At 37.2% G+C, this 16,957-nt stretch overlaps 2 protein-coding genes across 4 annotated transcripts; one reads left to right on the top strand and one right to left on the bottom strand.

Moving 5' to 3' along the window:
* Positions 1-10,699: 10,699 nt before the first annotated feature.
* On the top strand, positions 10,700-13,441 carry LOC113358841 (bZIP transcription factor RISBZ4-like). 2 transcript variants are annotated; one of them, XM_026602558.1, is made up of 6 exons: positions 10,700-11,056; positions 11,819-11,960; positions 12,200-12,368; positions 12,464-12,539; positions 12,623-12,748; positions 12,834-13,441. In XM_026602558.1, the coding sequence occupies exons 1-6, from the start codon at positions 10,829-10,831 to the stop codon at positions 13,197-13,199; spliced, it is 1,107 nt and encodes a 368-aa protein (XP_026458343.1). In that variant the 5' UTR covers positions 10,700-10,828; the 3' UTR covers positions 13,200-13,441. The 2 variants fall into 2 exon arrangements, with proteins under 2 accessions (XP_026458343.1, XP_026458342.1); XM_026602557.1 differs by having other exon boundaries at positions 12,149-12,368.
* A 115-nt stretch (positions 13,442-13,556) lies between these two features.
* LOC113358842 (reticulon-like protein B22) lies at positions 13,557-16,007 on the bottom strand. Of its 2 annotated transcripts, XM_026602560.1 has the most exons (5): positions 15,746-16,007; positions 14,993-15,134; positions 14,626-14,695; positions 13,814-13,975; positions 13,557-13,706 (listed from the first exon to the last, which is right to left on the bottom strand). In XM_026602560.1, exons 1-4 carry the CDS (start codon positions 15,961-15,963, stop codon positions 13,860-13,862), a joined length of 546 nt encoding a protein of 181 aa, XP_026458345.1. In that variant the 5' UTR covers positions 15,964-16,007; the 3' UTR covers positions 13,557-13,706; positions 13,814-13,859. The 2 variants fall into 2 exon arrangements, with proteins under 2 accessions (XP_026458345.1, XP_026458344.1); XM_026602559.1 differs by having other exon boundaries at positions 13,602-13,975.
* Between the last annotated feature and the right edge of the window lie 950 nt (positions 16,008-16,957).

Below are 16,957 nucleotides of genomic sequence, written 5' to 3'. Positions count from 1 at the left end.
ACCAACCTTTTAAACTTATATCTTCCTTGAAAAAGCGGAGGACTAACAACCACACCCAATATTTCGTTCGACAATCTGAATAGACAAAGTCCAATATACTTTCAAGAGAATCAACTAGATAGTCAGACTCAATCTATAGAAAAGCATATCAAATAGTTTATATCTCAATTTCTCAATTCAATCTGCAATCAGCGAATAGGAATTTGTGAGCCCGATTGAATAAGAGAAATAACTTGAATGGTACCAAAGATCAATGTTCAAGTGTCAATCAATTTATATCAACAACCAAAGGTTGGATTATCTAATTGATTGATTTTAACTCAAAACATGTGATATTTCTATTATATAACAAAATATAATGCGGAAAAGAAATAACACAGACACCAGAATTTTGTTAACAAGGAAAACCGCAAATGCAGAAAAATCCCGGGACCTAGTCCAGCTTTGAACACCTCACTGTATTAAGCCGCTACAGACACTAGCTCTACTACCAATGAACTTCAGACTGGAATGTAGTTGAGCCCTAATCAATCTCACACTGATCAAGGTAAAGTTGCGCTCTTTACGTCTTTAAACCCCAGCAGGATTCTACGCACTTGATTCCCTTAGCTGATCTCACCCACAACCAAGAGTTGCTAGGACCCAAAGTCGAAGACTTGATAAACAGATCTGTCTCACACAGAAAAAATATATTGGAATAGATAAATCAGTCTCCCACAGAAATACCTACGAGCTAGTTTTGTTCCGTCTTTTGATAAATCAATGTGCACAGGGATCAATTGATAAACCGGACTTATGTTCCCGAAGAACAGCCTAGTATTATCAATCACCTCACAATAATATTAATTGTATGGTAGCTGTGAAACAAGATATTGCGGAATCACAAACGATGAGATGAAGATGTTTGTGACTACTTTTAATCTTACCTATCGGAGATAAATCTCAAGCAAATTTTAGCAAAGATAATACTCAAACACGATAGTAGAAGTAAGAACACGCAACTACAGAGAAAATTGTTGGGTCTGGCTTCACAATCCCAATGAAGTCTTTAAGTCGTTAACCTACAGGGTTTCGTGAAAAACCTAAGGTTAAAGGAGAATCGACTCTAGTCGCAACTAGTATCACACATGAGGTGTGGGGATTAGGTTTCCCAGTTGCTAGAGTTCTCCCTTATATAGTTTTCAAATCAGGGTTTGCAATCTAATTAAGTTACCTTGGTAACAAAGCATTCAATATTCACCGTTAGATGAAAACCTGATTAGACTTAAGCTAATATCTTTCAACCATTAATTCGAACTTAGTTTGTTATACACAAATGAAATGTACATCATTTAGGTTTGAGTAACCGTACCTAAACGTGTACACTATGTTGGTTCAACAGTAGTTAACCGAGGTTAGCTATACGAACACTCTCATATCAACCTCATTCATCTTAACCATAACTAGTTCAAATGACTCAAATGAAACTATTTATAAAGTTGTTCAATTGCTATATTCTCATTGAACAATAACACAATTGAAGAAAAATCGGTTCGATTCACCCGAATCAGTTCATGAACATTATAGCCACGATTTGCAAAGAATGCATTCCTTAATATATAAATGTATTAGTTCATGAATAAACCGATTTTAGAACTTTAACCACTCAAGTATGCAAACGGGGACGCATACTTAAGTACCCGGTCTAAGTTTGGGTTTCTCCAGTATACAAACGGATACGCATAATTCCAAACACATATGAAATTTTTGGACCCAAACCCTTCGCCAGTACGCGTACGGGTATGTGTACTTAGGTACCCAGAAATCCACAACTACAAGTATGTATACATGCAAGAATGCATACTATGTTCACAATCCAGTGATGGTTAAGTATTCTAAACTCTATATCAACCATTGAAACGTTATTAGAGGATGACAATAGTCGTTTTCACACACTATTAGCATCAAAGAAATTTTCAAGTTATTGAAATAATCATAACGAAACATTCCAAGTCTACACCAAATGATTGTATCACACAAACCATGTAAAATGTTACTCGGTGATTTTCACATGATCATATTTTGACTTTCGTTAAGAATATAAGATGAACTTGGTTGAAGCGAAAGCTTATCAACACATATTTCGAGAAATATGTTAGCGATTTAAACTCAGCTCGAAATCTCAAATGTGCATAATCGAATCTATATAGCAATACGACTTTTGTCTCAATATAGGAGATATAGTAGAAATAGACTTTCCAAGTGATAGATGAGTTTTAGTCTCCACATACCTTTTGTTGATGAAGTTCCACAAGCTCTCCTTAGTAGTTCTTCGTCTTCAATTGATGAAAGTCGTGAAGTCTAATGCTCAACTACACAATCTATCCTAGTCCGAGACATTACTATAAGTTGACTAGAAATCAAGACTTATAGTTTTGATCACTAACATTGACAAACAAGCTTGAGATAGCAACGCTTGCGAGTTCGACCGAGCAATGCTCTAACACTCCTGCGCCTTTTATCACAGCTGACCAAAACCACCCAGCTAAACTATATGAACTAAGCCTTCTCCAATTCCCCAAAACTAATTAAACCACATCGTGAACATCGATTGGAATTGCCAAGGCATTAAAAATCAACCAACGATACAACATCTAAAGGGACTAGTATCATTACATAAGCTCGATATCTTATTTCTCTCTGAAACTTTAGCCAATGATCGTCATATGTCAAGTCTTGCTCAGTCTCTTCAGTTTCAAAACCTAACTTATGTTCCCAAGGTGGGTCGACGAGGAGGACTCTGTCTCATGTGGAACAGCCTAAACATTCAAGTTTTACTTCAATCTCAAAGTTACATCCACATCCTTATCACACCTCCACCCCTCGCACAACCATGGCTCTGCATATGTTCTTCCACACCCGGTTGCAAGAATAGATTTTTCGTAAGATTTCCCAACAATCTTCCCTAATATCAATTTTCAATGGAATGGCTTCTGATAGGAGATTTTAATGACATTATGGATCAATTGGAAAACAAAAGAGGAAGACAGGTCATATATAGTCAGACCCAACCATTTATAACAATGATTGATCAATGGGTTTCATAGATTTAGGATTTCGAGGAGATCCATTCACCTGGACAAACAACCAACAGGGTCTAGACAATATTATGGAACGGCTTGATAGGGAAATTGCAACCCAACATTGGCGAAAAACAAATCCTCATGCTGGAATTACCTCCCGAGGATTTCTTCGGATCACCCTCACATCCTGCTGCACACCGAAACAATCGATTGGCAAGGACAAAAAAATTACAAGTTTGAACATCTATGGCTAACACATCCACAACTCAAGCAGATTATAGGATTAGCATGGACGCAACAAAATGACTCAGACTCTGCTCTAGACCTTCAACTAAGATTAATCACAACGGGACAAACTCTGATGGAATGGAACAAGAACACTTTTGGTCACCTGCCAAAGTTAATTAAAAAATCAACGACAGAAATTCAAAGGGCTCAACATCAGTGCGCTATTCACAGCGGTGAGGAACTATATTTCTGGATACGACGCGACAAAGATATGTGTAATCAACAACTCACATTACTCCAACGTCATGCAACATATTGGAAGCAATGATCCAGAATTCAATGGCTCTAATTGGGAGAAAATAATACGACTTTCTTCCATACAAAGGAAACCATTCACCGAAGCCTTAACAACATAAAGAAATTATAGGATCATCAAAACTAGGGGTGTAAATAATAGCCGAAAATACTCGGCCTGCCTGTACCCGCCTGAGCCTGCCTGTACCCGAATGAGCCCAAAGCCTGTTACAGCCCGTCATGGGCCGCCTGGCCTGGCCTGATTAGTTTAAATGGGCGGGCTCAGAATTTCACTAAAATTTAATATCCTGGCAAGGTACCTTCCCGAATGGCCCGTCCTAGTATCCGTTTAAATTTTTAAAGGTTTTTGTTCTAATGTTAGAGAAAAGTGTTATGTGTTTGGGTTATATTTTGGTTTAAAATTCTTATTTTCATTTCTATTTTACATTTAGAAGATTAATTATTTAGGATTATTTTAACTCATAGTTCATTTATTCTCCGAATTATAAATAGAAGTTAAATCATTTATCACAGAATTTTGAAAACTCAAAAAAACCCGAAACCTATTTGGCCTGCCTGGCCTGGTCTGCTTATAAAATGGGATTTGGAAAAGTTTTGGGCCTCAAAATAAGTGCTTCTACCCGGCCTGTCCGGCCTGACGGGATTTTTGGGTAGCTGATTATGAGGTCTGTCTGGCCTGGCCTGTAGTAAAAAGTAGGCCGGGCTGCCCGGCCTGGCCCAATTTACACCCCTAATCAAAACAACTGGGTCAGTGATTAAAACCAGGTCATCCAGATCATCCTGGACCATTTCACTACCCAATACACTTCCCAAATACAACGATAGATGAAACACTCTTTGAGGAAATTACTCCAAGACTGACGTTGGCACAATGTGACAGTCTTTCTGCGGAAGTAACAATGAAATAAATCAAGCAATCTTTGTTTTCCATTAATTCCAAAAGTGCTCCGGGACCGTACGGATACACCAGTAAGTTTTTTAAAGTTTTCTGGGACACCACTCACATACAACTTATAGCTATGGTACTGAGTTCTTTCAATTCCTTAAACATACACCCTCTCTTGAATCACACAAACATAAAACTCTTACAAAATTCGACAATCCAACAAAGCCATCCCAATTCAGACCTATCAGCCTCTTCAATGTTAGTTACAAAATCATATCCAAAATCCTTGTCAACCGATTACTCCCCCGTCTCCCATTCTTAATAAGCCCGTACCAAAGTGCCTTCGTACCTCAAAGATCAATACATGATAACATAGCAATTGCCAGAGAGATTTTCCATCACATCAAAACGTCTCCAATCACTAAAAACCCCAAGATAGCTCTAAAGCTAGATTCAGAAAGCTTATGACATCCTTGATTGGGGATTCATCAAAAAATCTTTTACAAAACAAGGATTTCCATCAATATTTATGGATTATATCATGATATGTATCAAGTCAGTCACTTACTCGGTCAACAATAATGGTACACCACATGGTTTCATCACACCTACTAGGGGTATCAGATAGGGTGATCCCGTACCTTCCTACATCTTCATTATTTGTGCAGAAATTCTATCAACAAATCTTTTCAATCTTGAAGCAAAAAATACGGTCGGAAGTCTCCAAATATCAAAAAAAAAAAGCACCACCCATTTTACATTTAATGTATGCAGACGATCTCCTAATCACGTACAAAGATACCCAGGAACAATCACCTAAGGAGGATACTTCAATCTTACAGCTCTTCAGTAGGATAAATAATCAACACAAAGAAATCAACTATCATCCACCATCCGAGATTACAACAGAACAACATAGACTTTCTACAACAATTATACGACATGCCAACCACATTAATTTCACCTATATATTTGGGATTTCGATTCAAGCATGGGAGAAACTCTCAACACATATTCGAACCTCTACTCCAACGATTGACTCGTAAATCTCAAGGATGGATGACAAAATGCCTTTACCAGGCAAGGATACTAGTACTTATTGAAACCTCTGTAACACCAACATCCAATCCCCTTACGCAAACCCAGATTTTCCCCACCCAGGTGCACAAACAAATTGATCGAATTTCTAGGATTTTTTTTTGGGTACATGAAGTTTCACCCAATAGGATGGAGCAAACTAAACAAGCCGACAGCGGAAGGAGGAATTGGAATCAGAAAGAGTAGCCACCACAATAAAGATCTTTTCATGAAACGGATCTGGAACATTCATGCCCACCCATATTCCATCTGCACCGGCATTTATAACGAGAAATACCTCAAACATCAACCAATATTCCAGTGTGAGATCACAGTTCCTTCTAATTTCATCCCGCAATGGAAAAAAATGGCGTCTCTCGTACCTTCGGTAAAACAACATTTATTTCACCAAATAGGAAATGGTTTAGATACCCCTATCCAAGATAACTGGATACCTCACTTTCGAAATATCGATGCCACCCAGTGCTCCCCCATACAATCTGTAGCTGAGTTAACTGACCATTGTTCTCATAATTGGAGCCATAATAAGCTAAACAACCTCCCACCTAATGCCATCCAACACATAATAAATATGTCAGCACCCCAGATAAAATAATATGGCCCCACACTAAATCAAGAACATACACCACCGTATCCGGGTATAGCTGTCTAAGCTATCATGGACCTTACCATGTCCTCCAAAAATTCAGCTTTTCTTGTGGAAAGCTATCAATGAGGGTTTACCAACCTTATCTAAGCTACATCACATCAACCTTTCCAATACCAACCTTTGTCCCGATGTAACTCCGCACCAGAAACATCTGAACACATGCTTATTCACTTCCCCATAGCAATATCCACTTGGACCAGCCTTTCAAACCGAATACCAACAAACCAAAACCAAGGTAATAACCAATCAATTATCGTAACCCCCCAAACAACAATTTCACAAATACTCCAAACTCTGGTCAATACCTCTTCTATCACATCATGTTGTTTTCTATTTTGGTTACTGTGGACGACAAGAAATAAACTCGTGTTCAATCAAGCACAATCCACTCTCACAGACATTCTGGAAAGATCTTTGGCACAACAACATGAATTTGAATGGGCTCTAACGATCTCCCCCCTCCAGTTCTCCCGGGAGAACCGCCGCCTCGAACTGCTATAAACATAACCAGAACAACCATACCCATTCAAGTGGGTTGGTGCAACCCAGCACCAGATTGGATTAAAGTCAACACTAATGGGGCTGCTAGAAGTCACCCATGCATGGCGGGAGCAAGATTCATTTTCAAGCACTCGAATGCGCAAACGATAATGGCCCTTGCTCAACCTCTAGGATTAACCTCGGCACTCACAGCAGAAACATGGGCAACAGTATTAGCAACCAGAACTGCCACATAAAGAGGATGGTATAAAGTTTTATTTGAGACATATTCTGAAAGTCTCATACACTTCATTAAAACTCTAATGGAAACCCCTTGGTATATATCAGAAATTAAACACTGGATGCGTTAAATTCCATGTTGAGATATTTAGCACAACTACAGAGAAGGGAACCAAGCAACAGACGGTGTAGCGAACTGTGCGTCGGACGATAGCCAAGATGGAACTTACTCAACCTCAATATGGGACCGGGGGCCAGCGTTTCTTAACCATATTCTATTAAGCAATTTTAGGAGAATCACATTTCCTCATGTAATAACAGTTTAGTTGCTTTTATAATATATGTATGCTTAAAAAAAAAAAGTAAAAATATTGGTCACGGGTCGTCCTGTAACATTTGTTTTTCTTAAAATACATATATCGTCACCGATCATTGTATCTAATCATCTTAACCGTTCTTTATATTCAAATCTACGGTCAAGCTGCTTTGTTCGAGGTTATCTTTTTGACGTTCCCGCGATCCCTCTCTTGAATTAAATCCAAAAATATAATTAATTGATATAATTAAGTAGTTAACCGACAAACACTTAATAGTACTTATCAAATAACTAATATTTGGGTACAAGAGTATAGCTCAATGATATCCCATCAACTCATGTAAGGAGAAAGTCAGGAGTTCAATCCCCGCAACCGTAGAGGTTTATAATGATTAGTTGTACAATGGGTTTAGCGGTGTTGGGTCTGGCAGTGGGGCCAGTCCAACTGATTGGGTTCGGGTAGGGAGAGTCCGTCTTTCGCGTATCAAAGAAAAAAAACTAATGTTTAAGGATATTTTTATGTGAGAAATAAGTGATTTTTTCTTATACAGGGGGAAGTGACTTTCCACTCCGCTAATATCCGCTCCCATTAGCCAAATTTCTAAAATTTGTTGGTTGTGCCAGCACAAGCCCAGTGTATTCCAGTTCATCATGCTGAATTTTTGGCCCTTCCCAGCACGGAACAACATGATGGTTTCGTGGGTTGTGATGTGTCAGACTAATTAACACAGTGGTACATCACAACACGCGGTACAGATAAGCACGTGACACAGCACCTCACAACAAGTTAAAACAGCATCTCATAACATGCATAAAACATTACACAATATGACATGATACATCATATTTCATACGTGAATTTTACCAGAAAATCTTTATTCTAGCCATTTTTTTGACTTTCTACCTTCGTAATGTTGACTTATTTTAATAACAATACACATAACATCTAAATATTAAGAATATATTTTCTTATAAAAATATACAATATATATGTCTTGCACAGCGCGTTTATTTTTCTGGCACGGCACAACATGACATGCATAGATCTCCAGCACATCACAATATTGCATGCAACACACTAAGCACCCGGCTTCATGGGCTAGGTATGTTGGACCGGCATGTTTTACACGTCTTGTTGGATTCCAGTGGGTAGTTATTTTCGACTTTATCGCTGTTGTGTAAATACATAAATTGATTTTTGCCACTCTCATTTGGATTGCAAGTTATATCACAAATTTCAAAATATACACCTAATTTGACATAGGGAGAATAGAATTCGTTTATGAGGAGCTTGTAAGTTATTTTGCACGGAACTCTGAACCTGAACTGAAAGATAATTTGAATATTTTTTTTTATGAAGCATGATAAAAAGTAAAGAACGGTCTAGAAAACTATTACACGTGGAGTATCTTGTACCCACAGGGTCATTTAATAGAATTTGGATAATAAAATGTGGAGTTGTCTGGTCCCAAATTGTTGTTGATAGGTTTCCTGCTTGGTTATCGTCTGCTACATAGTTTGCCAGACCATATGATGCTTGATTCTCTTTTATATATTTGTGTTGTATAGCACAATAAAAAATTTATCGCATTCTCTGTTTTATTTCGGTAGTCACTTCTGCAATATACCATGGAGCTTTAACTTCTATTTTTATGAAGCGCATCAGGTTTTTCGAATCTGTCTGAAAAATAACTTTTGGACAATGTCCCTCCATTGTTATCCTAAATGCCAGCAGAGATGCCCACGTTTTAGCTATATAGCGTCGTAGATATTCCTATAAGTTGCGCGGAAGCTATTACAGTTTGAACACTCGAATCCCTGCAAATAAAATCTGCTCCTGCAATTTCCGGATGTCCCCTAGCATCCCCATCCATGTTGATCTTCATCCAATCCGATTCCGGTCTGGTCCAGCCTGTTAATATCACTTTTGCTCTGATATTTGTCAGAGTGGCTCTACATGGCGTGTCCCCGGGTTAAACCGGGGAAAAACCTTTTTTGCCCATTCGGATTCATGTTGCTTCTTCAGGGTCTGTGCCAAGATGTTGTTCGGGGGTATGTGGTGTTGTTTTGAAACTAAATCATTTCTGGACGTCCAAATGTTCCATAAAAAAAACTGCAAGCTGATACATATGGGGTATGGCTAGTGTTTTTGTGGAATTGGGAAACGGTTGATCGATTGTTTATAATGATATAAGACTTGAGGTTGATTTAGTTTGTTGATAAACGAGATAACAAGTTGTTCCAGAAAACTGCTGCTATTGGATAGTGAATAAGCATATGCTCCGCTGTTTCTGGTTGGGTGTTGTATTGGGAGTATTGATTGGAATTCGTAACGTTGATGCTGTGTAAAATAAAGAAGGTCAAAAGACCTTCGTTATAGCTTTCTAGAAGAACAAATGAATTTTTGGTAGACGATTTGATATGAGAAACTCGTAAGTTACTTTGCCTCTTCTAAAGTATTTATGCTATATTTTTATGGACCGAAAGATCAGAGGACTTGCTCCTGTGCGTTTTATTATTTTTATTGATCCTGGAAGTGTTTAAAAACTGTAAATCTTCATGAACAGATTTTTTAATATTTTCTATTTTTTTTTAAGTGATTCAAACTGTTAATTGCTTCTTCTTGGATTAAGACCTCTCCTGACGTGTTCCACGAAATAAACTATTATATATCGAGATACAACACTACATGATATGTGAAATACGTAAAACTGCTCTTTCCGCCTTCAACCTTCGTAATTGGCGTTTGATGGTTCCTAGAGGTCAATACTAACCTTTAAATTTTGATTACTAAAGTTAAACACCAAAACTATGCAGTCGGTAGGACTAAGTGCAAATCCAAATTCACAGTGCTCTTTTTAAAATATATTAAAACATCATAAATGCTTTTACATCAAAACCAAATTTCTCTTTTCTTTAGCCGCCTAGTTGTGCCGGTCTAACTTCTATGTTACCACATGACATAAATATAATTCCAAGTATGTTTTTTATCTTCTCTACCAGACATATATCACCCTAGTATTAGCTAAAAGAATTGACAAGTCTATGAAGTCTGAAGCACAACAAAATTTTGGAGGTGTTCTCGTCTTGGTACCTCCATTCCTTCTTCTTCTTCTACACCTCCCAGACAAGTTGGGTAGGCCAATAAGGAAATACGGGGACTTCCCAAACAATCACCCATCTTGTATTTTCATTCTCTTGTATTTTGGTAGAAATCTTTGCGAAGTAAGTTAGTCCAATAGCCACATAAAAAGTTACGTAGTAAATAACTGCATGTTTGCATCCACCACAAAGGAAACCAACCATACTAAGCAATGAAGGTCAATCATGTAATTAAAACATACAACGCATGGGCATTTTTGGTAACAGAATTTGATCCGAATAAAGCACGTAATGCCATATAACATCATCACCTTTCTCTTTACAAACCTAATTCAGCTTTCACCTTTCTTTTTTCTCACTCGCTTTCCTTGGAATTCCGTGAAGCTCCTTACAGTTTTTTCAGATCCAAGAGATCACCATAATCAAACCAAATACACCTAGCTAGCTAAGAAATGGATCAAAAACCACTCGACACGAACCCGAAACACGTTGAAACATCGTCGATATTCGGAGGTTCAAACATGAAGAGAAGTGCATCAGAGTTGGATTTTGAAGAGTTTTTAAGACCAATAACAACAACTACTACTAATGATATCATCATTTCTCATCATCCGTATCAAGATCAGGGTTTTGTTAGTAATGATTTGAGTGATTTCAGTTTTGATGATCATCAACTAGAGGTTAGTTAGTTCTGTTAATTTCAGTTATTTTTGTGTGTGTGTTAATAATCCCTGGGAGAAATCATTACTTGATGAGAGTGCTCAGTACTATTCTACGTTAAGTCAAGCACATAATGATGATTCCACGTGTATATGTTGTTGAATTTATACGACAAATTTAGTTGACGTGGACTTGTCGGTTTATATGTGTTTGCACATACGATTGGTTGAAAGGAAAGCTTTGGTGCCGAAACACAATCCGATGTGCTAAATTTTATCCGTCTAGAATACAGTTCACCATAGTTGCATATTTCCCCTTTTAACTCTTCTCTTATTCTGTTTTTAGAGAAAAATCTCAAATATGAATGTTCGAAGCGGGGTAAATAGTTTATTTTTGTTTCTAGAAACTACTGATTTCAAATATGAAAGTTTGACGATAGATCTCGTGATCTCGTGGTTTTGTTCAAAATTTTGTGTCCTATGAGAGAAGATTCGTAAATCCAACTTACCTATCTTTATATTTATGGATATTTGTCATATAACCTTTCTAGTTATGAGTCCCAATGGTGCCACTAATGTGAGTCAGCCCCAGGTCAAATGAGTTTACAGTTCTTGACCAACAGAGCTGATCCCTGATGCTTACATAGTTATATGTTTGTCGGAATTGGCTTAAATATCCAACCTTGAGGACTTGAGATAGAGAAAGCTGGAAACGATGTTGTGTTAAAGGGTTACACGATTTAAGTAAATTTTTTTCTTTTTCCCATTTCTGCATATAACCAGGAGAAGATGCACCCTTTTTCAAATGGTGGTGGTGGTGGGTTAATGAGCAACAATGATATCTTCGTATGGTCTTCCCAAAGTGCAGCTCTCCACAAGTTTGCAGCCATTTCTCCAACCATGGATTCACAATCATCGATTTGTGGTAAGAGAATTCGACATGTTTTTTTTTCACTCTGCATACACCAGTGATCCTAGGATTCACCCGGAGACTCGGTCTCCACCTAGTAATGTCGTCTAGTGTGTCATTCTATGATTCAGTTAGGACCTTCCCAAGTTTAAAATCGATTCTATCACAGTCGATCTGGTGGAAATGTTTTTGCTTTAATTTAGGTCCTGCATCCAGTGGTATAACATTTGCGTACACTGCTGCAACTGGGTCAGCTGGAAGCCCAACGTCAGTTCATAATCCAAGCATAGGAGGAGATACTCAAGGCGTAGGAGCTACAAGTGGGTCATCTTCAAGGGAGCAGTCTGATGACGATGATATAGAGATCGAAGGGGGTTCTTGTGGGCAAAGCATGGATAATGTCGACGTCAAACGTATCAGAAGGTATGACTATTGATCTATCAGGAATTGGCAAGGGTCTATCAATCAAGATCAAAGTTTCCCTGAGTTGTAACATTGACTGCATTTTTGGTTTCCAGAAAGGTTTCTAACAGAGAATCTGCACGAAGATCACGAAGAAGAAAACAAGCACATCTGGTTGATCTTGAATTACAGGTACCTGTGCTTTTCTGATCTGCGAAAAAGAATTTTCAGTTATTGCGTCATACTTATGTTCCTGATGGTGCTACCCCTGACAGGTTGATCAGTTAAGAGGAGAAAATGCTTCACTGTACAAGCAATTCAACAGTGCTGATCATCAATTTAAGGAAGCTGCTACAGACAACAGAGTTCTTCGATCAGATGTAGAAGCTTTGAGAGTAAAGGTAAATTTGAAACACATAAACCCTAATAATAACATTCTAAAGAAGTCCTGCAACAGCCTAAAAACTCTGCAAATATGTTTTCCAGGTGAAACTGGCGGAGGACATGGTTGCTCGTGGATCCCTAACATGTAGTTTGCACCATCTCTTGCAAAACTATTCGAATTCACCTCCACCTCCCATTATCACCAACAACATACCTAGAGTTTCTGAAATAACAGGAAACCTCGGAATGCAAGGAGATGAGTCATCTACTTATGTTGGTATGCCAAATTCAGGACAGATTTCAAACATCGGAATAGATGGTGTTAATACCCATAATGGAAATAATACCAAGAACAGAATGAACCGAAATAACAATACACCTCCATTACAAAGGATTGCAAGCATGGAACTCCTACAAAACACCATTGTCAGTGAAGCTCTTAGCTGCCTGTCAGAGATCTGGCCATAAGCCTCACATGTGAAAGATGAATCGTTACAAGACTGGTGACTGAAAAAGCTTTTACCTATATAAAGTGTGTTGACTATTACAGTGTTCCTATGTCTTGGTATTAGTATTTGTAGGCTTATAAAATCACTTAACAGACTTATGAGTATTTAGCTCAACTCTATGTTAATTAGTCAGGCATATGTTTGCTAATGTAATGTTCTACGACATCACTGGTTCGTTAATGATCAGATATGAGTTTTCAATCTTACGTTTCATTAGATGCCAAATATATATACCCCAAACCCCTTCGACAAAAAACCACCTTAAGTAATCCACAACGATTGAAAAGAACATAAATAAACCATTGCAAGATGAGTTCATAAACTTTACCATTATATACTGATATAGATTAGAAACTGAAAATGTAGAAATTGCTGCAACTGATGAAATTTAGATGAATTCCTTGAACTTGAGATAATATTATCTTCTATCATTTCTAAGTTGTTCGTATTTGTTCAACAGCTAATTCTGTATGGTAAAAGACTACCCCACATTATTCAATAGCCAGAAGAGGCTTTACAAAAGAACAAAGACATACTAGCTTTAGCTATTTATACAATTAAAATGTGACAAACCTGATATTCACAAATGTCTAAAATTTGAGATACTTTCAAGCTCCAACTACATGACATCTTGTGCTGCACCTGTAGACTCTCTTCTCTTCAGAATTTGAGACGCGCATTCACTGATCGACTGAGAGCTTTGGGCAACAATGTACAGACAAAATAAGCACAGCCCTGTTTTATCAAAGAAACAACCTGATTAACCTCTATCCAATAAGACTTCAATGAATTGAGATTTCTATAGAACCATGAATTTGGAAGTACAATTTTTCCTTCCTCTGTAAACAACTACATACATGAACCATATTTGGTTTAAGCATATTAGTGGATGCGGTCAAATAGAAAACTGAACATGGTAATAGTAACCCGAGATCCCTTTCAAGCAAATGGTTTATTCCACTTGAAAACATAAACTTATTTCACTGGAAAGCTACCAGTTCAAGCACACAAACAGCTGTAGATAATTCAAAGTTTTATCAGATAAAACGGTGCATATATGAAACAGTACATACCAAAATAAAATAAAAATTACCAATCAGTATTTATATTTTCTTAGACCAGGGAGAATCTTGGAAAGGACTAAAGGGTTGTTAAAATGAGCCATAATGAAAGTTAACTGCATGATTGTTCTATTATCAGGACGATAATGATGGCCTTAGAGAATAACAAATTCCCAAACTATTAATTCTAATTCCAGACGTTAAGGCTATCAGAAGATAGACATATGAATATCTGATACTAAATGTCAAGATAATCTGATGGAGATAAAAACATTGGCTAATCAAAGATGAAAGAAGATATTAAAATAATATAACCAAGTTTACCAGCATATGCAACTGTAGCTCCTGAGGCAACTCGTCCCACAGCTGATAGCAAGTAAAGAATGACAACCACCTACAGAGAATAGTAAGCAAAATGGTTGTTAATCTTCTGGTATCAAACATGAGCTATCTTTCGAATTACAATCTCAAAAAAGAAAAGAAAGAAACTCATGCAAACAAACCAGACATCTCAATTGGTTTTAAACCGGAAATGATACAGTATCCTACAACTACACACCATCTTAGTGAAGTGATTTCAGATATACTTGTCCAAAGATAGTACAAATCCATAATATGCGAATAGAGTAGCTACTTTCCTTTTTAATTTTCAAATAACGATGTAACAGAAAGATACAACAAGTAACATAACCTTAATGAATAGTCTTTTGTCGTGCCCAGTAGCTGCAACTCTCAAAACAGACTCCGCCGCACCTAAAGTATTAGCCAAAGTAGCAATAATGGCATTTGCTGTGTCCTGTGAAATCTGCCATTCAAGTGGATCCACCGGAACACTACAACAATTCAAAGCAGGACAAACCAAATATTAACAAAGTTTATTTAAATCAACTCTATTTTACTCAGTACTGTAAGAATTATTTGTCCTCCTTAGTCCTAAATCTAACACAGACCTAGAAATGTAAATGTAATACAATTCTAACACACAATTTGGGGAAACAAATCTCATCATCGACCAACAATTGGGATAAACTGACGAAAACCCACATACAGAACTCTAAACTTAAACATCATTACGAATCAAAAACCTTGATCTAACCAAATTATGAGGAATTAAGATAAATTAACTAAAACCCCTAATTCAACAGCATAGGCAATTGAGAACCATAAATTAACAGAATCACCATCATAACCTTAATTTCTCTCATCATTTACCAACAATTGGGATAAATTGACAAAAACCCGCAGATAAGTATTAAAAATCAAAAACCTAATCCAACAAAATTAGGGTAAATTAAGTAAAATCCCTAATTCAACAACTTAGTAATCAAGAACCCTAGTTTAACAAAATAACCATCGAAATGTAAACTTTAAAGCCCCAATTCAATATTTAACAGCCCAAAATGATAAAAGAAAACTTGAAAGAGAGATTGGAAAATGCACTTACGTGATACTGATATGACGAAAGAACATACCAAGAATGGCCAAGGAACAAAGAAGAACAATGAATACATCAGAAATCAATGAGAGTAGACTCGAATTTCTGTAAGCACAATGATAATACACTAACGTTCCACATATTAACAAAATCAATGGTTTCCCAATTTCACTCTTCTGATTATTATTGGTATAATAATTCTTTCCTTCTCCTTCTTCCTCTTCCATGTCTCTCTCTCACTCTGGTTCTCAATTTTTTTCTTTTTCTCTCTGAATCTGGATTCGTTATTTTAATAAGTTTTGGCAGTTCCAAGATATGATCTCAGCCGTTTATTAAATTGGTCCAACCGAGAAAAATTGGAGGTGCAAAAATTGGGTACGATGCGGTGGTCTTGCAGGTAACTACTTTTTTTTTTTTTTAGAAATGATATGGGTACGGATGGGTTCTCCAGCAAGACACATGATGTGGGACCAAACACCCACCCTCTAAAGTTCTTTGGTGAGTCCCAGGGACTGCTGGTGAGAGTGCGTCGAGATTTCTCGGTAGAGAAACCTCTGTCGATCTATCATCTCTTTTTTCTCCCCTTCTTTCTTCGAGGCGGGGAGGATAAAACTTTTTTTTCGTTTTTGGTGTTAGGAAGGATCCCTTCACATTTTTATCGTCACATTATCTTACATATTGGACAGTTTTTTTGTGAATAAAAATCAAACCGTAACAGATTTGAAGTTAATGTTTCGGAAATAAGTTCCTTTTACCAAGTTTACATGTTTACCAAAAATGAGCTTATTCCGAAATATAAAAACCTCACAATTTATTGGTCTTAATTTGGACGACCAGAAATCCGTTGAACCATTTTCAAAGCAGTTGATGGTGGTGTTATATTACTCGGAATACGCTCATTTTTGGCAAGAACGAAGAGCTTTGTTATAGAAACATGTTCCCAAAATATTATCTTAAAATTCGCTATGGTTTGTATTCGCAAAAAAAGACGTCCAGCCTGTGAGATAGTGTGATAACAAAAGTGTGAGGGGATCCTTTCTTTTTTGATATTCACTTATAAATAGTTATTGTTTAGGCTAAGCTAGTCCCCTTTGCTTGGATTTTGAGATTCTGAGCATAAATTGTTAGCGCATGAGCAGCAGTGTTAGCCATCTTTGTCACGAACTTGTAAGTATTGTAGTTGTTGAGGCTATGCATGTTGCGGGCGATGTTGTTTTTGCG

The sequence above is a fragment of the Papaver somniferum genome, chromosome 3 (assembly GCF_003573695.1).
Source record: "Papaver somniferum cultivar HN1 chromosome 3, ASM357369v1, whole genome shotgun sequence".
Taxonomy (NCBI): Eukaryota; Viridiplantae; Streptophyta; class Magnoliopsida; order Ranunculales; family Papaveraceae; genus Papaver; species Papaver somniferum.
This window is presented reverse-complemented; position numbering and strand designations above follow the sequence as displayed.